This window comes from Melanostigma gelatinosum, assembly GCF_949748355.1.
Source record: "Melanostigma gelatinosum genome assembly, chromosome: 20".
In the NCBI taxonomy this organism is placed as follows: domain Eukaryota; kingdom Metazoa; phylum Chordata; class Actinopteri; order Perciformes; family Zoarcidae; genus Melanostigma; species Melanostigma gelatinosum.
In genome coordinates this window covers 11,865,966-11,886,721 of record NC_136653.1, presented here as the reverse complement: position 1 = coordinate 11,886,721, position 20,756 = coordinate 11,865,966, and the positions used below count along the sequence as shown (strand labels likewise).

The window sequence follows — 20,756 nt, the reverse complement described above, 5'->3', positions numbered from 1 at the left end:
ACACTCTGGTCTGCACAATGAGTCACAATTAAGTTCAAGAATTGAAGAACAACTGAAACCATTAATCTTTGTTAAAATGCTGAATTAAAACCAAAGTCAACGACTAAAGTTATAATGCTTAATTAAAACTAAGGTCAGGATATGAGCTCACAGCTCTTAGACAATGAATCTCTGAAAAATTCAGATTCTAAACACTTCTTTACGGTCACCTGCAGTTATTCCTTCTGTTTAATTGTTTTTAAATCTCCTTTTCTTTTGCCTTATGTTTTGATGCTTTTAATGGTTTTATGTGAAGCACTTTGAGCTGTGCTTATACAAATAAACTTGCCTTGCCGTCTGCGCCGAACCGGAAGTTGTTCTGCGCCAAACCGGAAGTTGTCATGAAACCGGCTTTTTTGTACAGATATGCTAACCGCAATGCTAACGAAAAAAACGGAGCTTCTAATACAGCGTACGCACACACAAGTATCACCAAAATCCCACACTTTAATTCCACTCATACGCCTTCTGTCTCCTCTCTCAATCCAGCCGTTATTTTATTTTATAAGCACTTATTTTACATACATAGTACCGCAACGCCGGAGCTACACGTAGCTAGCGTTAGCTCCCCACAGCGCGGTCATGCAATATCAATCATTTTAAACGTATTTCCACGCTGCTAAAACACAGACTAGTCACACGTATTATTGGACTTATTTAGTCATCATTTTAAACGTATTTCCACGCTGCTAAAACACAGACTAGTCACACGTATTATTGTTTTATTAACCCTTAAACCTCCGGTTAACGGGCTTTAGCTCATCCGGACCCGAGCTCACTGTTACGTATATGAAACGCGAGTTATTCACTTCCAACGCCACAAACCACTCACCCAGTCTGTCTAGTTTCACCAAAGCCCTTATTCTACGCCCTCTGAATCACCCACATGATCCACTAATTATATTCACAGCCAAAGCTAGCAAGAGTGTCTTTCCTGGAGCCTGCGGCCTCAGAAGCTAACTCCCGCTAGCCTAGCTCTCTAAGCAGCTTATGCGACGTGACCCGACATTCGTGGACTAAGCCCACAAAGGTTTGCACACCTAAGCCTCTCAAAGCCACAACATCTCAGTTCGCCTCGCTACATAACTGCTTTAAACTAGCTATCTGCAGGCCTAACAATACTTATGTTGGGCCGAAGGAGGCTCCCAGCATGAGCAAAGCAGTTTCGCCCGTACCACAGCTTGTTTGATTCCAATGTGGTGATTTACTTACACAGCGCTGTCCGTCTTTAATTAATTCTTAGGATCCTTATACTCTTGACTAATCCCTTAAGTTCATCATACTTCAGACAGCAAATCGTACTTACCTCAGTGGAACATGGCCTCCCTCGTGGAACGTACCCACCGGCCACACAGAGCTAGCCGTTAGCAACGCTTAGCCAAGCAGAAATACCTCTAAGATTCCTAGAAGCTAACTCACAGATTTCATGAAACGGCTCTGCCTACCGATATTGTGGGCCCAGGATTGTCTGCTTGACTAACGCCGCCGTCAGCACACACAGCGAGGCCGGCAAGAAAGTCTCCATCTGGGGTGCCAAATTTGTTAAGATAGTATTTTTTACCTCATAACAAAGGGGAGGCCGAGCCAGCCATGTGGCCGGCTTTGTGCCGTCGACACACACGCTGCAATAATAACGCTACCAAAACTGGTTTACAATTATAAGGAATTTAATTCCACTGATGTAAGCACGATTACAGTTATACATTGGAGTGTACACTCCTATGACATATTAAAACAATAAAACCCCATTTGCAAAAACCTCACCCGGCTCCTCCGGTGTAAACACGTCTGTCGTCCGGGAGCCATCACAGAACAAGGGCGAGGAAAAAAGTCTTTTAAATTAAACCTCCCACATCTGTTCGAAACACCTCCTCCTCCGTTTATCCCGATTCCTATTGGCTATCCTCCAGGAGCGTATTCACTTGTCTGGCTCTGAGTTCATCATCACATTCAATGACTGTCAGTTACGTTTTAATCCCATCTATAATAATCCTTCAAAATGAAAGTTTATACTTCTGCAACTTGGCAGAAGTTTCATGCTTCTGCATGTTTGTTTATCTTAATTATGCATCCTCGAAACCCTTATGATTATGACTAACTATGAATTATTAATTATGAATTATTAAACACTTTTATTATATCTACTAACTACAGTTTTTTACTCAAATTTCTTACAGGAGGCGCCCCACAGCGCAGCCAGTCGTGTTTCATGTGGTCTGCTATAAGCTGGCAGGAGAGGATGTGAGCTGCATGATTGGCAGATGAAGTGGATCTCTGCTTTCTGATTAAGAATTTAATTCCATTACACTTTTAGACAGCTATTGCTCTTTGTCCTCTTTGCCTGTGTATCTTTCGAAGAATTTGGCATGAAATGATAGAAACCTCTTCAAGGGGCTGGATGAATAGTAATCTTTCTTTCCCTCCTCTAACTTCACCCCTCACTCTTTCTCTCCCTGTATTGCACCGTCATCCCTCCCTCAGGCAGATCACACTGTCTGATCTCCTGCCACAGTGAATGCTCTGTAGCGTAAAGCAGATGAGAGATTTGCACTGCAGGATTTTTTACACTCATTGCACATTCCCCGCCTGTCAAACCAAGAGCCCCTTTTGATGAAAGTGAATATTCGTTTTTTGTCAATGTCCTGGTATATTCATGCTGTTAATAATAATAGTTTTACTTTTCAAGCAATAAGTAGAAAGTGTTTTCCCAAAGTAAGGAAATGTAGCATAAGCAGCAGCCAGCTCGTGATAAAAGAAGGAAAGTATTCCAGTTGCTAAGAAAGACCACTCTGCAAATTATGTTTTTTGATCATCTGAATGGTTGTCATGATTATTTCTCAAAACTGCAGCACTACAAATGCTCATAATCATAGCACATTGCGGTGAAGTCATGGATCGAAAGTGCATTTGGAGCATGTTTGATTGGCCATGACTCATCGCTCACCAGCAGGTCAAGAGTGATGAGGGAAACCTGAGGCAGTCACAGTACTCAAATTCAGTCATGTGGACCACCAGGTCAGCATTTCTGGAGGCTAGAGCTCGCTACCAGAATAATTATAGACTTTAAAAAAGTAAATTAGAACCAATTTTGGCTGTATGTCATGAAATGATAGAGAGGCATCTTTAAGTAAATATAGACCACAAAAATGTTTTAAATGTGAGAGAAGGTGAAGATAAGAGATGGAAAAATGATGAATGTCATAGTTGTATTCATAATTTAAAGGCTGAAAAAATAAAATAATGCATGAATGAACAATAACTGTTTTAAAATGTGTTTGACAATAGTTTCAATGTAGTTATATATGCAGTTGAATCAAGTAAGTAAGTGTAGCCTTTGAAGCACACAAGTCTCACACACAAGGACTGTGTGGACTTAATGTACTGGAAAATAGGGCTTGTGTCAATGAATAACAATTAGCAGAATATGCTAATGTAGATATCCCAAGTTCGAAAGGGACTTCAGATGGTGTGTATGTACACACCCTTATTGCGCTGCATATCAATGGTTGTGCATCGCTCCAGGCCTCTGTCTCTTTGCACCTCCTCTCCCATTTTTCAGCACTTTAAATGAGGCTTAGCCGGTGCTTCGCTGCAGAGCTGACTGCACTCCGCTCACCTTGTTTAGTCATGATTTCCCACCGCAGGGAGGAGTGCTGTTTGATCTCATTTGTTTAAAATCATCTGATGTTCGTAGGTCTGTACCTCCTGGGCTTCTGGGACGAGGCGGTTGTTGCTGACCGGCTGCCTGTATTGTTTGTCTGCTTGCCCCTGCGGCCAGGTCAGAGTGCAGTCGGGAAACATATTTTCATGCCTTAGTTCTGCTGTATTTCATAAATAATCAGGCTTTTGGGCATTTGCTGTTGTAAATTTCATTTATTTTGTTAATTTAAATGATTCAGTGTATTCATAAATGTGTCATTGAACCTTCTGTTTGGTGGAGTAAATAAATAAATAATAAAGGAAGTTGCTGTAATTGGAGACACTGTGGACCTGTTTCAGCTGCAGAAAATGAGTTCTGGGTTTCCTACTTTGACTTACTTTTTTAAAGATTCTGTGCACTAAAAGGGAATACCTTACTGTTCAGTGTTATTTAGCTGCTGGCAGTTGAAATACAACAGGAAATCATGCAGCAGGAAGCTGCTATACTGTTGCAACACAGAGTGGCCCAGAGCAACCAAAACAATGGAGATATCTCTCTCTCTTTCTCTCTCTCTCTCTCTTTCTCTCTCTCTGTGCGTCTTTCTTTCTTTCTGTTGGGCTATTTGTTCAGAGCAGCACAGGAACTCGGGTGATGCTGTTTGATTCAAGTGGGATCAAAGCATCCGTTCATACCAGGGCTGCCAATGGGAGAGATATCAAAGCTGCAAGCAGACACACACACAGACACACACATTTCCAGCTGACACACACACTCACGCACACGCACAAAGTGAGGCACTGTGTGTGCACCCTGCAGGACAGCTCACGAGAGCACACGCAGCCCAGATAAAAAAAAAACACTCTACGTCTATCTGGTCTTTTGGTCATTTTTCCCACAAGATGCGTCGTCTGTGAATTGGCAATATTTTCTTGATCTGATGCTCTGATGGTCTACGTGTGCTGTACACTAACTATTGATTTGTGTGTCAGTGTGAGAGGCATTTTTGTCAAGTGTGCTTGCTCTCGCCTGCATCAGTGAGCTGTGGAGGCCATGCAGGTTCTTTAGTAGATTCATGCATTTTGAATGAAGGTCTCTCTCTTTCGGCCCCTCCCTCTCTCACTCTCACCGTTTCTCACTCTCACTCTTTTACTCGCTCTTGCTCTCTCATTCTGTATCTCTATTCCCCTCTCTCTCTCTCTCTCTCTCTCTCTCTCTCTGCACTCGTCTTCAGCTGAGATCATTTTTCACGCCACCAAACAGCCGCAGGGCATCTCCACACTCTGTTTCTGTTTACTTCAACGCTTTGTGAAACATACACACATCTTGGGCAAATTGGTTGCAGCAAACACTTTTTCCCTGCTGGCCTGAGTGTTTGATATCCCCCATCTCACTCCAAGTCTGCTGTTGATGCACCGATGGTAAATATCAGATTGCCTGCCTGCCTACCTACCTACTGACGTAATGGATTCCACCTGGTGTCACTGCCTCAAATACCTGCAGGCAGATAAACGCACACACCTCGGCTGTCTGCGAGCAAAAAAAAACACACACACCCTCTCTCTCAGACACGCACGGATGTAACACAACATGTAGGACAAAGCTGCAAAAAGCATATTCAAACATCAACAGACGCGGGGAAACGGGATTACAAAGACGGAATGAAACAAACACAAAGACAGACGACAACACAAAGGGACAAACAAGAGAGAGAAGGAAGAAATGAGTCTGAGTGCAGGCTAAACACGTATTTTGGGAAGCTCGTCGTGCACGCTAATCCCTTTCCTCACCACCTCCACATGGCACAACACGCACAGAGCAGTTCGCCCTCATCCTGCAATTTGCTGTAGATTTCTAAAGTGGAATGGTATTGAGGCTTTAGGGCAGCAGTCTGATTTCAAAGTCAAGTGCAGTTCAGTCGTTTGTCTCATCACTGTCCATATTTACGTCCTTTTGTGTTGCTGTGCAACTCAGGTTTCCTCCTTTAAGATTGATTTGACAACATCCAGCATTTACACCCCTCCCTGTTGTTTGCTGCTTTAGTATGCCTATCCTTACAGTCCCTTCCAGCACTTACACCGACATTTTATATATTGATGTGAGTGCAGCAGTCACAGTCACAATCCTTGCTCTGCCACATAAATAAACACGAACCAAGCAGAACATTTAACTTTCCCAGTGAGTTTGATTCTTCTATTTTGTTATTTCTTTAAAGGTTCCCTGGGTAGTTTTCCTGTAAACAACCAAAAGTTGTATTTACATTCAGTGTTACTCACTAAAACACGTTGTGTACCCTTGAGGTGTAACAAACGTGTGAGTGCATTTCTTTCCTTATCAAACATTTGCAAAGCCAATTTATTTAAAAAAAATATATTAAATCGAGCACTGTTTACATCTATGTAAACAATTGACATTTCAACTACACGTTCAACATTGCGGCATTAGTCTGAACTGAATGCCGTCGTGTTCACGTAAATGCTTCAGCAGCACACGGTTAAATATGCACAGCGAGAGAGCACAGTGATTTATCTCTTCAGCGTCATCTGTGATGCACAAAGAGCAATTCAACCAGAAACAAAACGTGACTGAGCGCATTTTAAGTTGTTGAGGACATTTTCCTCTTGCCAGATTAGTCTGTGATTTAGTTATTCTATCCTTGTTCACTGGTAAACATTGGCAGCAGAATTATATAAATAAATGATGTAATTGATGAGAAACTGGAGGGCAAGTGACCCTCGTGCTGATGAAGGTCATTAATTAAGTTTCATAACCCATCAGTTATGTAGCCTGTGAGACAACAGAAAACACTCCTTTCCCTTCATGTGCCACTTCCACTGCTTCTTCTCGTGCATCAGGTACCAAATATCAGGTAAATATTGTGGCTCCTTCTGTAACGGTCTGAATGAAGCTGTAATCAACATTTATGTAAAAGTCACCTCACAGAGACAACAGCCCGTTGCTTGTACAGATGAAGCCAGCGATGCTACGCATTCAATGTCTGAGCAGAGTTTTATATTTTCAGCAGCTGCAAGTCTGGCCATACTGAATCATGCATTCCACTCAACATATGACCCAATGTGATTAAAACTGAGCTTTTCCACCTGTGATGTTTAGGCTTCAGGCTCCTCTGTTACAGTTGAGGGATGTTTTTGTCCTGATGAGGCTTACATGGGTCATCAAAAGGCTGGATGAAATGTACCGTAGATTAAAGAATGATAACATGGTTAATCCAAGCACATGGTGAAATAGCTTCAAGGCCAACAGTGTGTCCTCTCACACTGTGGTGGCATTGTGATCCGTACTGTAAGTCATGCAGGGTGGGGTTGACTGTCACAGGGGCAGTCGGTTAATGAGTGGCGCTGTATTTCGTCGATATGGTGTCCATCTTCTCGTGCAATCTGTTATCCTCGCTCCTAATTCACACCATCACCCTTTTTCCAATATACAGTTCTCATATGATTATACGGTGGCCAGCCGTGCATGACCACACTGTTACAGTCTGACATGCATCATTTACATCAAGCATAAACGCCAGCCCTTTAGATGTTTTGATTTATAACACTGTCATAGATACCCATTCAACAGAAGTGTGCCAAAAACACACTGTCGCTGACCTTTAAAAGTGTCACATTTTCCTCCTGAATATCAAAATGTACTTGGGAATCTGCAACACTCTACTGCGTTAAGAGACTCTTTGCTGCTGTGAACCCTCTCTCCAAATATTCTAAGATAGATATCAGGTTGTGACGGGACGTAAAGACTGAGAAATGTGGAAAAAGTGACGAATTAGTGCAAATAGGGATGGTTGCAGAAGTCCACGCCGGACAAACAAAGGCCAAAAGTAGCTGTTAATGTCATTTCAGACCACAGTAAAAGGCAGAGGGAGATTTATCCTCTTCTGTTGCTGAGCCATTCCCCTCTCAATCTCTCCATCTGTCTCTGTCACCACAAAATCAGGGATGGCACAGAGAAAAACACCACGCTGTATGAAAAAGAAGGTGAATGTGTGTGTATGTGTTGTGTGTGGGTGCGCTTGTGTGTTTTGTGTGTGATCTGTGTGCCGAGCATCAATGATTCATCGTCGTCCGTCTCCCACGCCCTGTCTGCCAGACTGAGTCGGGAGAGCGTTGTTTGCTCTGTACCAGCGTCTGTGTGTGTCAGGCTCAAGGTACCAAAAACGACGGGATGTCAAAGTTCAAATGGTGTTGATATTGAGCAAAGCGATATTAAACTGTGAACAATCTGAGAGCGATGCAGCTTTCCAGCCTAGTGTATTTTAAATAACAAGATGACACGCCACAAGAATAATTACCCCTTCATTTTGAAACCCAATCGGCATCAACTCAACACTGTTTAATGTTGAATAACGGCGGGCTTTGACCTGCGAGTCAGCTCCATCCAGCTCTGAATTAAGAAACTTGAATTTCTTTGCTGCATGAGCTTCAATTAAAGTCGGACGTGAGTGCGGCTGCGCCTTTTCATGCCCGGGGACGACACGAAAGATACTATAGCGACAAAGACATTATCCCTCACTGGCTTCCCAACATGTGAATGCAGCCAATTAAAAGAGGAGCATTAGTGCAAAAAAAGAAGGACAAAGGCATTGTTGCAGTTTTCAAGCTTTCTGTTTTACTTGAAAACCATCGTCAAGGACAGGGTGAAGACACAACAATGTAAATAAACAAATAAAAGCTTTTTGACCACTGTTCAGGGAAAAACCGAAGACCTGTAACTCTGATCAGTGAAACACTCCCACTCTTTGACAGCAGCAGGCAGCAGCAACTGTAAGGGCAGAACATGTCAGTTCAGACATTTCAATGGGTGACAAACAAGAGAGGGAACTCAGAACGTAGACGACAGACAGAACGCAGATGGCGAGAGACGAACTGTAACTGAATCCTGACCTTCAAGCTGAATCTATCCGCTTGTGGCTCCAACAAGCGGGCCAAGCAGCTGGAGGACAGTTACACGGAAAACAAGGCTCCAAGCACCCAGGTGGAGGTGTTGAAAGCTCCCCTCCAGGGTCTCAGAGCAGCATATTGCCTGCCAGGAGGAGGAAGTTGGTGAGCTCTCTCCCAGGCTGGAGACAGAGGAAAAGAAACAAGTCTATTGGGAGACCGGTAGAGTCACCAGCGGTGCTCCAGAAAGAAAGGAGCTTGAGACTGGAGCTGAGTGAGCATTTGCAGCAACACAAAGATGCCCAATAGCAGCAACTTGAGGCAGAGATCAAGTTTCACGCTGAAATGACAAAAGAGCATCGGGCTCTGATCCAGGATCTGAGGGTGTAGCAGAATCCCATCCGTCAGGAGATGAGGGGCAATCCTTCAATTGCACAATTGTAGTTTCACGTACTTTTGGTTTGATTCAAATACTTTATATTCTTAGAATATGCATGAGAGAACATTTTTTTTTGTTTTTTTCCAGCTGTTGTTTTTCTCCAGTTACTCAAAAAGAAATCGCATATGCTCGCCATGCATACGTGTTTGTAAATACGACATATTTGCATCGTAAACACAAATTTGCAGGGAAATGGAAGAGAGAGAGAGAGCGAGAGAGCGAGAGCGAGAGAGAGAGAGAGAGAGAGAGCGAGAGAGCGAGAGCGAGAGAGAGAATGTCAGACAGCAGACATGCAGTGAGACAAAGACGTTGTGAGAAGAGTCTTCTGTTGCCGGCGATTTCTGCTTCTAGGTCGGTGTTGTGTGACTGACTTGATGCTCCCAGGATGAGGGCAGCCAGAGGCTTGTTTCGGGGAGCGGGTCATTCATTGGGTTCCTAATTGGTGGGAGTGCAGCGAACTGGCTGACTTTATTGGCCTGTTTTTTTTGGCTGCCTTGCCTGTAAAGAAATTCACTCAAGAGAGTGGAGAATGTGGCCTGAGGTCACAGAAACACAGGAATCATTTCAATAGGAAAATACTTACTGACACACACTTAAATATAACAGGTTTGTTGGAGCTTTTCATACGTCTTAATCTTTGTCAGAGAAAAACTGAAATTTCCTGTGAATGTCATTAATGTTATATTCATGAAATATCCTTGTAAGATAGAGCCCTACATGCTGGTGTTAGTGATCTGAATCTTCTGCCTTGTGAGTCTTGATTCCTTTTTTGAGTTTCAGACACAAAAGCACTGCAGTGATTTAGTCTCCGACAGGCAATGATATGCATTTAAAATAGCATTACATACTCTGAATTTGAATCTGATTTCACTTCAACTCTTCAGCCTCTGGTCTATAGAGCGATGACGCTCCACTTATGTTATAAATGAAACGAATGCATTAATGGTAAATGTCTTTAAAGCCGCTTAAACACAACCTGGAACCTTTTCTGATCTGCTGATCTGGAGTGTTTTCGTCTCTGTTCAGGCACTTCGTAGAAAGCTGTTTACCATCATGCAAACAGGAAGTGAATGGATCTTTTACATTTCCATTCAAAGTATAGTTCACTGCTTTAGACAGGCGTCTGCCAAATGTCAAACCTGGAGCTTCTGTAACCTTCTGCGAAACCCGTCCCATACACTATGATCTTCTTCTGTGAGAAAAAAAAACCTTTTTCACAGTGTCCTGGCTTATCAGACACACACACACACACACACACACACACACATTCCCTCAAACAGTTCAACTGCAGCCAAAGATGGCCTACCTGCTTCCCCCATTTTTCCACTAAAGATTGATTCACATGGATTATAGCCTGTGGCTCTGCTTTGAGAAGAGATATCTAAAAATAGATCCCATGGAACAAATGCCCCATATGCCTCCATCATGCAATCAAAACGATGACCTTTCTTTCTTAACGTGCTCATTGTGTCATTCTTTTCTTCTTTGTCTGTATATCCATTTCCCTGTCCTCCTCTGGCCTCTCTCTCCCCCTCCATTGCTCCTCTCCTCAGTGTCTAACAGGTGACAGTATATGTAGTCAGGTGTTGTCAGGCTGGTTTCCTCTTCCCCCTAACAGGCTGTTAATACTGACATGTCAGCATGGGCTCTGGCAGCGCCACGATGAAATTCCTCCAATATCCCGTATAATGATTACCGTGCAATCTCAAAAACAACTCGACCACTTTTAAGGACCCCTGCCACCCTGTATGTGCCGCAATAGAAAAATATTAATAATCTTTAAAAAAAAGCTTTCTTGCACATTTGTATAATCTCTGAAATCCTGTCATTTCAGCCTATTTTTATTTCCTGTACGAGGTGTTAAGATGATGAGACCTGTGTTCCCACTCCTACAGTGACCTGAAAAAGAAACCTACAAAAAGCCAGTGATGCCACTTTATTGAGATTTACTGGAATTAACCATCATGATTTTTTGTAGTTCTCACAAGACATTTAACAAATTAATTGTGTTTACAGACATTTGCCTCTTTCAGCCCCTTCATATCATATTGGCTCTTCATGATTTTGGCTCCACATAATTGCTCAGATAAAGGCTGCAGGGAGCTTTATTATCCGCACAGAATAGCCAGCTGGAGAAAGACTCGAGTGGTGGAAAGCTTAACCGCAGTCTATTCTGTCGCTAGATTTTCCACATTGCTGGGCTGCTGCAGAGCTCTGCCTCTCTGCGTGCTGCCCTTAAAATCCCATGTGGTGCTCTGGCTGGGCAGAGGCAGGAGGCTGAGAGCAGTTTATCTCACTTTCCCATATGCTCTATGTACATCTACACGGATGTATATGTAAATACATACACTGCAGTTTGCGAAAGCCTGCTGGTGCAGCTCTGTCATTTCTTTGGGGGTGTGATTTGGACTCTGTGGAGTGTTCCAAAGTGACCTATATCTGATATTATTTTGAACAAACCTCCATGCTAAAATGACCCACATGTGCAGCTGAACAACAACAAATAATGTGACATCTGGCCAGCTCTTATTGAAGCCAAATTGTGGTCCATGCGTTAACCACTCAAATGCTGGATTATACTACTCTATGAATGTCTCTGCAGGCACATGGAAACATCAGACATGTCAGATTTCAAACCATGAAATAAGTCGAATCATGAATCAAAGGACTTAGAATTAGAATACAATTACAAACTGGAAACATGATACAGGATGCTCACTATTTGTACTAAGTAGCATTCTTGGATTTAAGTTATCTGACTCTCATACTTTTGGACATGATAGGACCAAATGCTTCGCAAAATGCTGATAAAGGTCCACTTTTAGTACTCTTATTACATTCATCTTCTGATCTACAATGGATAAAGTGGGATATTTAGTTGTGTCAGGAAACACTGGTACAAGTATTACAAGTATCTGATGTTAGGTCAATAACCTAAAAGAAGATGTGGTGTTGATACATTTCTATAAGACTCAAAATATTTCATAAATCAAATCACTAAACGTTCTGGCTCTTCCACAAAGAGAACATTAGATGTCGTGGTGGCATACTGACGTCGTACATAGTGTGACCAGTTCGTCATTCATTTTGGTCCCTCTACTCATGCTCTGTCTGAGACGTAACTCATCTCCCATACGGGCTCTCCCACGTGCCGACACGTTCATCTGTAACACCCTGTATGGCGAAGGTCTGAAGAAAAAGCTGGCTGACACAGAGGAGGAGAGACATCACAGTTGACAGCGTCTCGTATTAATTGATCTTCTAAATGAGCTGCGTGCAACATTTTGCCGGTATTTGAACGCACAAGACGAGAAGGGGGAGAGTAAGTGAGGAGAGACACTGTAACATCTCTCATGCAGGATGAGCTATTTTTAATATTCCCCTTTCTGCCCATCGGAATGTCAATCACAGAGGTGCAGGCAGGTGATCAGCATTCCAGCTGCTTCCTGGAAAGGTTATAGGACCACTGCTGTGAGAGTTATTTTCCTGCCTGTTGTTAACCTGATGCTGTTTTAAATCATACCGACAGGTTAAGAACGTCTGTCTCCAGGTCCTCTGTCCTGCGGCCTGTTCTGCCAGTACTGAATATATTTCAAAGGACTGCTGTTGGTGTTGCAGTGGAGCAACGCCGACAGCATAGCTCAGAGAGAATCTCTGCAATGTACCTATGTGCAAAACAAACACAGGATTTTCGGCCAGGAGAGCAATTTCGTGGCCCCAGCTAAACCAAAAGTAAACTTTGGAATTTTTGCATGTGAGTCGTTAGTGTCGCTAGTAATGCGAGTTGTTAGTCATGTGACTCGTTTGTCACTAGCTAGTCAAGTAAGTAGTTAGTCAGTGGATAGTGACGCGAGTTGTTAGTCGGTCAAGTTAACGTCTACCATGCCCTTTCCCTCAACTTCCTGTGAAGACAGAGGTTTATTTGGAAAAGACACAATGCGTGTAATGAGTGGAAAGTGTCACGCCGTTCCTGCCAAGTACAAAAACTACCGCAAGAGGGGAACCTAGAGCGTCCTAGCTTGTAGCTTAGGACCGCTGACCATTCGTTCGGTATTTGAAGAGTCATGAGTGAGAATGTGTTGTGAATATTCCTTCAGCTAAAGTATCATCAAACAAATCACGATTCTTTTAGTGTTTCCGTCCATCCATGCAGAGGGTAGAACAGTCGATTTTGACAAGTTAGTACAGCTGAGTAGTTGGAGTAAAGCATTTCTGTGTGACTGGGGGTCCTGTATGAACAGTGACACATCATCTGCATAAAGTGTCACAATTAGGGCATTTTGCCACCCCATTGGTGGTGATGGTCGGAGGTATATGTATACAGTTTCCTTAATAATGATTCACCAAACCTAGATATTTATTATTTTGCAAATAAGAATTTCCAATTCACTCCTGCTGTGTTTTTTTTTTATGATTCTTGTTAGCTGATTGTCTCAAAATAGATGTTTCTCATGTGTGCAGAAAAGTTGTATTCATGGTAAACAATGAGAGTTTATATGAAGAAGGCAAGGCTGTGTATGCTAACTCCTTCAGCTTTTCACACATTAAGACCCCACAACTCGAGGGCTTTTACTTCCCGAACATCAGACGCTTTGATCTAACCCTAGTGCTGAGAACAATCTACTTCTTCTAGGAACAAAAAAATAAAAATAACAGTCCCTCTGCAAGGCTTCAGAAGAGTCTATTGATGTTCTGTTAAAGTCAACCCCGCTCGTCTTTCTTCTCTCTTAGCTCCCGTCTCTACAGCAGCCTCAACAGAAGCTGAACCAATTCATTAGCAGGCTCAGAAAGTGAATTATGCTAATGGGTTCCTTTGCCAGGGGAGGTGGAAACTCAGCAAAGCCAGATACTTTTTATTGCACTTCTACACAATTTCTTCTATATATTTTATTTAGACCTCTATTAAGTGGGCAAATCGATTTTCTGAAGTAAAGAGGGCAAAATGACTTGAGAGGATGAGAAAGGAGGCGTTGGTTTTAGCAGTCAAGCTCAGGCAAAGTGATGATGGAGGAAGGATAAAGCCAGTGTCAGGAGACCATCAACAGGAATCCCTCTTACTTATTCATGCAGCTGCCGAGCATCAGGGAATCTCCCAGCCTCATTATGAAATGTGCGTCGCGAAAGCTCACACAGCAGTGCAGCTCTTGCTTGAAAGCCTTTGCTTATCCACTACACTCTCCTCCCTTCCTTCTATCTTTTTTTTAGATCAGATCACTCTAGGGAAGCAATGTCATGCTTCATTCATCGAGACGCCTCCCCAACTGTCCTACATCCCTCTCCTTTTCCTCTGAAAGGGAAGGCTTGGCTAATTTCAACAAGTTTGTGTTGCTGGCACAGAAGGGAGCAGATTCTGTCGCAAAGTGTCACAGCAACAGCCTTGACAATGACACATTGATTGAGTGATACACATACAGACACATACGTGTTGAATTCAGACATGTGGTGAATTGTTTATGTTTTTTGTATTGGGTTCGGTAACAATGAATGGGACAGAAAATGAAAAAACGATCAATGGACGAATGTTTGTCTGGACTTGGGATACCCAGCTTGAAACTCGGACACTCCTGGACAACCCCAGTTATACTTAGTTGTCCTTTTTCGCTGACAAAATCCACAGTCACCTGCTAGAAAAGAACAGCCTCCTTCTGTCTACCTCAGAACTAAATCAAGGACACAGTGTTACAAAGAATTTTGAGAAAGTTTGACCTCGCGTGCTACTCACAAATACAGCTTGATTTGAAGAGAACTAAAATTCCTCTCAGATGAACATATCTCCACAATATATACGTGCAGCCCTCCTGTGTCCTTGAATATACCTTTGCAGTTCAAAGATCGCTCCTTGTACTCCAGCTCATTTCAGAGTGCAGGTGGAATCTATTTGTATTTCTGCCTCGTACGCCACTTGGACGCTGCGGTGCTCTTCCAAATTCGTTTCTGTGCCTTCTTCCTCGGGGCCCAGAGGCAGATAAAGAGTCTCGGGCCTCTTCACTGGAGCTCGGCAGCCACCATTAGAGTGACTAGACTGGGTTGACCCGTGGCATGAAATTAAGAAGCTGAGGCCCATTGAGCAGCCCAACTGATGGAGGCAGAGGATAATAAATCCAGTGAGAAAGAGGAGAGGGAACGAAGGAGGGGGGGGTGGAATGGATGTGGCAGCCCATGATGCAGCCTCAGGGGCACTCAGGATCCCTTTATTAGCATGGCTATTTTCACCCTCTCCTTCAACAGCCTGTCTTTTCATTGAACACAAGCATCAACATGCATGTGGGATTAACTCGAAATAAACTACAGTAATGAAAGAACCTGTCACCCGGGTGAAGCTGACTGATGCTTTTAATGTTAGGGGGTCTACGGCACAGAAGAATAAATCATATCAGGCTTTGGCATCACCTGTTTGTAAGATTATTGATTTTAGTTAATGCTAAATGTTTCGACCAAAACATGGTCTTCTTCAAATGCTGTACCCATGTGAAGACAGTGAAAAATATCATATTTACCTGGATATATCCGTGTGTGTTAACATGTCTTGAATACAAGTAGTTAAATACAAAAACATAATTCAAAAGGGTAGAAAAGTCAGTAACTCAGAGGGATTCTGTTAATGAATACACTCAGAGGCTTTCAGTGTTTGGATCCTTTATTTCATGCACAAAATGTCCATACATAGACAAAGGATACACATTTGGATAACACACTCCTACCTCTTAATAGTTGCTCTCGTGAACACAGCATCTGATCACGTGAAAAGACTGTTGGGTTTATTTGTATCGCATCTTTCAACAAAAAGAAACGAGACTAAATTGTGTACATGGGAATGAATAGTGTGTAAATACATTGAGTGTGTATTCCTGTGTTTTTTGACTGCTTGCACAGTAAATCTGTCGGCGTGTTGTTTGTTTAGCCTCACCATTGTGTGTGAGACAGTGGTGTGAAAAAGCAAAAGGAGAGCGGGAGCTCTGGGCCGCGTGATTAAACACAAACGTTGGCCGAGATTCATGCAATCCGACGCAACGCTGGCGCAAAGGGAGCGCTTCTCTGAGGGCTTTTCATAACCCTCTCCGTTTAGAATTACTGCTTATGTCATCATCTGCTCTGTCCTGAGGTCTGACTGGTCGGCATTCGAGTGCCCAAGCGGCCCGGGCACCATGAAATGAGGAAAAGCCTGGAAAATGTCGCGGCATCATATGTGAAAACCTTTGCATTAACTGCTGTCATACTCATTACGACGCACAGCTTGGATGCATAAAATGACTGTAGACAAATACTTTTCTTATCTTTAATACCGAAATCCTTTGCTCTTCAATATAATCATTGAAAAAGTCTAAAAGGTCTGGTTATCTACACTTTAATAATTAAAGACACCCAACTTAAGCAGATTTGAATGGAAGTCTTGGCTTGAAGTCAAAGCTTTAATCCTGCTGTTATTATAATAAAATCGGATTCCTGCCAGTGTCTTTGCCATCTGTTCTTTTTGACTGAATATCATGTTTTCTTTCTTCCCTCCTCCCATCCGCCTTTCTTTCTGGTCTGCAGGATTTTAAGGACACAGTCGCTTGAATGGTATTATAACAACGTGAAGAGTCGCTTCAAGAGGTTCGGCAGCGCCAAGGTGTTGAAGACTCTGTATAGAAAGCACATTATAGAGAGAGGAGCGCTCTCTGATCTCCCAGGTAACTGCATCCTCTCGCATACTTTTTAATCTGCATGATCTTTATCTATTGCCATCCCTCACTGTTTTCTCTTTCTTCTGTCTTTTAATCATTATCGTCCGCATCCTTTTGATTGCAGAGTGGCCTTCTGTCTCCGTGCAATGTCGCTTTGTGTTCAACGCCAGTTTGGCCAGAGACGTAACGTAACTTCCGCGAGCAACTTCGTTTGAGATGCGAGGTTCTGGTGGCAGTAAACACAGACGAGCACACTTGATTGCTCATTAGTTTGCTTTGATAAATGATCGCTCACTATGTTTCACACATTTTGACACTCTGACTGATTAATTAATTCCTTTCTCACTGGCACGTAGGAACAAAGATTTTCTCACAGTCAAACACACTCACATACACACACGTCTGGGTTATGTTCAGAGTGGGCTCGAGGTGCTTTCACCTCTCTTTACCCGTTTCATTCATTTGATCGCAATGTGGTTACATTTATTGGAGGAAACCACTGTCTTCCATGCGGCAGTTCAATTTAGAAAACACTCGTGCGCTCTTGAATTTTTCTGTGTTTCTGTGTTTGTGTGCGTGAGTGTGTCAGTGATGATGATGGTGAGCTGCCCCGTGGACTCATCCTGCCAGTTAAGCCCTGCGGGGGCTCAGGCCACTTTAGTCTCCTCGGTGCATTGTTGCAGGACGGCAGCAGGGCAGCTTTTATCCAGCCTCCCGCGCTCCAGATAACAATGTTTTGACCCAACTGCAACATGATCGGTCTGCGTCTGTTGCTGACTACAAGGCATTATTTCAAAGCCTGGTACATTGGATTACATGGATGAAGGGAGCACAGAGGAATCAGGTCGGACTTGAGGCAGAACTGGATGAGGTTGAGATGAGGGGATGTTTAGGAATACACCATGACCACAACTGAAGTTAGTTTTCTCTGTAATGTATTCAGTGAGTTTGTAGGCCTGAGTGATGTGGACAAAAAAACAGTTTTATCATTGTTATGTATTATTCTATAATTACATCTGCAACTTTGCAACCCACACAGTAGAGATTACAGCTACAGTGTAACTAGCAAAATCCGTCACGATTACATTTTCCTTTTTGCAGGCAGCTCGTCTCGCCGTTGTGAAAGCTGTCATGTCTTTACGGGATAAAATAGCTCGATTTGGCTCACTGGAAATCTAAAAATATGCCGGCCAGAAAGAAGCTTACAAGTATTGAGCCTAATAACATATGTTTGTATGTTCACATCTGTATTGTCCCAAGAATGAACTTTTCAGCGAGGCAGCAAAAACAGCATTAAAAGAAAGGACAATACAGAAAAGAATAAAATATTGATGTGATAAAAGCAAGGGCGTCTCCCTTGCTTTTACAAATAAGAGTAGAGATAAGCATTGAGGTGGATTTAATACTTTAGTTGTTTTGGAGCTAAACTGTATGCATTATGATCTGCAGTGTAAGAAAGCCAAAACTAAAGGCACAAAATACAGTAATGGCTAAATTTACATTGACATTTTTTACATTTTACAGCTAATTTACTCCATTTTACTAACGTGACAGAATTGGACTCAAAGATAGAAGCTTTCCCAGGACAATTAGGATTTTTTCTGTGATCATAGCTTCTACTGTTATATATGATTCTTCTTTTAAACCTGCATTTTGTTTTATTTATTTCCCCACTTTACTCCCCCTAATCATCCATCCCCCTCCACTCTCACTAGCTCTCTACTTTCTCCTCTCCTCTCTTACATCATCTGGGGTGGAGGAGGAAGGATGAAGCGCCTCGGCTGCTGGTCACCCAGCTCACATGAGCCCAACAGATTAAACCGCTTCCAATTCTCAAACACTCGCAACGCTGCTCCCACTAACTGGCTAGCTGACTTGCCATATGATTATGGATATATTATATTGTGATTGTATGTGGCTTGTGTGTATCTGAATGTGAAAGCAGATATTGTCTGCTTGTATAAGAGAAACGTTAAGATTTATTGTCTGGCAAAGATCTTCCCCCGAGTTATGGTATAATATTATTTTTCTGTTTTGTGTATTCTTAGATAGGAATATCTTGTTTTTCTTCATCCTTCCACCTCCCTCCCTGTAATATATCAGATTGAATTAAAAGGGATTGTGAAAACGTCGAAACAAAGTCGTGGCTAGACCTGACAAAAATATGATTGGGTTTTGATTTATTTGAAAGAAAATGCCTTTTAAAACCTCTTTTGCGGAAAATAATTGGACATGTCGAGTATTAGAACCAGCTTTCAACAGCAAGAGATGATCATGATCCATCAGGAACTCTGTGCTTTCAATTGAGCAGAATATAATGAGATTTTACTTCAGCAGGTAAATCAGCGCCAGATTGGAAAGAAAAATCTATTAGATAAAGATGTTGCTCATTAACACACTGATGTCGTTTGGTTTACTTTGCTCCAGGAAAAGGAGCTTTTATTATGTAGGCACTCTGCCAGAGCCCTCTCTCTTAATGCATATAGAAAAGCAGCTGCAGGACCGTAAAACATTCTCATAAACCGGTTGCCAACCAGATGTGGAATATATAGGCTCCCTCTATTTGTGTGCTCGTAAAGCTGATTTCTTTTATCATCACCAATGCTTGTGAAATCAGTTATGTACGAGTGTGAAATGGCAGCTGAGGTGACAGTCGGTGAGAGAGATGGGCCTGTTTTACTGTTTTACATCTATCGTGTCCCCGGAGAGAGTGTTTGGCCTTCAAACCAACAGGAAGACAACAAGGAGGGATGATTTCCTGTCCATCATCTCCGGTGGAAGGGAGTAATGCTCCTGTGTGACCTGTTACAAATACCATACTGTCCTCTAGGTGTGTACATATATACTGTATATACACACCCATACATATATACACAACCACACACACTCAGGAGAAAGTGAGAGTGTCAGTGACCACATACGGTCCTGTAAAGAGGAACAAATAACACATCAGAGAAGAAAACATTTGAATGGAATCATCCATCTATTGACACTTGTTTGCTTGAGCAGCTGAAATTCTTTTAACTGATCAAAGTACCTCATTAAGTGGATCGGCAGATGCCAAGCACTGATCCAAGTACCTATTAAATTAGTAATAAATGCCTTGACGCCAGTACAGCATGAAATGAAAAGGTTGTTTACTCATCATACATCAATGAAACACTGCGGCACTCAACACTCTTAGCCTTTGGTGCACAAAACGCTACGTGTCAACAAACTGAAATTTTTAAATGAGATGTTACAGTGCATTATACTCCTTTGACTCGTGCATTATACTCCTTTGACTCGTGCATTATATTCCTTTGACTCGTGCATTATACTCCTTTGACTCGTGCATTATACTCCTTTGACTCGTGCAATATACTCCTTTGACTCGTGCAATATACTTCTTTGACTCGTGCATTATACTCCTTTGACTCGTGCATTATACTCCTTTGACTCGTGCATTATATTCCTTTGACTCGTGCATTATACTCCTTTGACTCGTGCATTATACTCCTTTGACTCGTGCAATATACTCCTTTGACTCGTGCAATATACTTCTTTGACTCGTGCATTATACTCCTTTGACTCGTGCATTATACTCCTTTGACTCGTGCAATATACTCCTTTGACTCGTGCAATATACTCCTTTGACTCGTGCATTATACTCCTTTGACTCGTGCATTATACTCCTTTGACTCGTGCATTATACTCCTTTGACTCGTGCATAACACCGAGGGGTATTTTATTCATCGCCCAGGGGGAACTTTGTTCGTTACGGCAGCAAAAAATATACTAAACTAATATACATTTATTTTTTGACACTTAAATCTCATTCATTTCAAACGGGGGATTACTGTTGTTCCACTTTTCTCCTGCCTTTTGTGTTTGCTGTCACGTCCCTCCAAAGGATTGTGAGAGGCTTCCCACCTATCCAGTGAGATGACGGTAACTCGAGAAATGTTCAAACTTATTGTCACCTTCAAACATGCTGTTCTCTGTGGTGAGAACAGAGAGAGAGAGAGAGAGAGAGAGAGTGGAGAGAGTAGAGGAGAAGCAGTGCAGTCTTTTGAAGCTTTCTGTGGCCGCCGCCGTCT

General features: G+C 42.5%; 1 protein-coding gene across 1 annotated transcript in view; it reads left to right on the top strand.

Annotated features, from left to right (window-relative positions):
• myripb (myosin VIIA and Rab interacting protein b) overlaps nt 1-20,756 on the top strand; it is a gene marked incomplete at its 5' end in the record, with an annotated part of 83,764 nt that overhangs the window by 43,191 nt on the left and 19,817 nt on the right. The window contains one exon of the mRNA XM_079291963.1: nt 16,547-16,683. Coding sequence (XP_079148089.1) covers nt 16,547-16,683 — 137 coding nt within the window. The remainder of the gene's footprint in view (nt 1-16,546; nt 16,684-20,756) is intronic.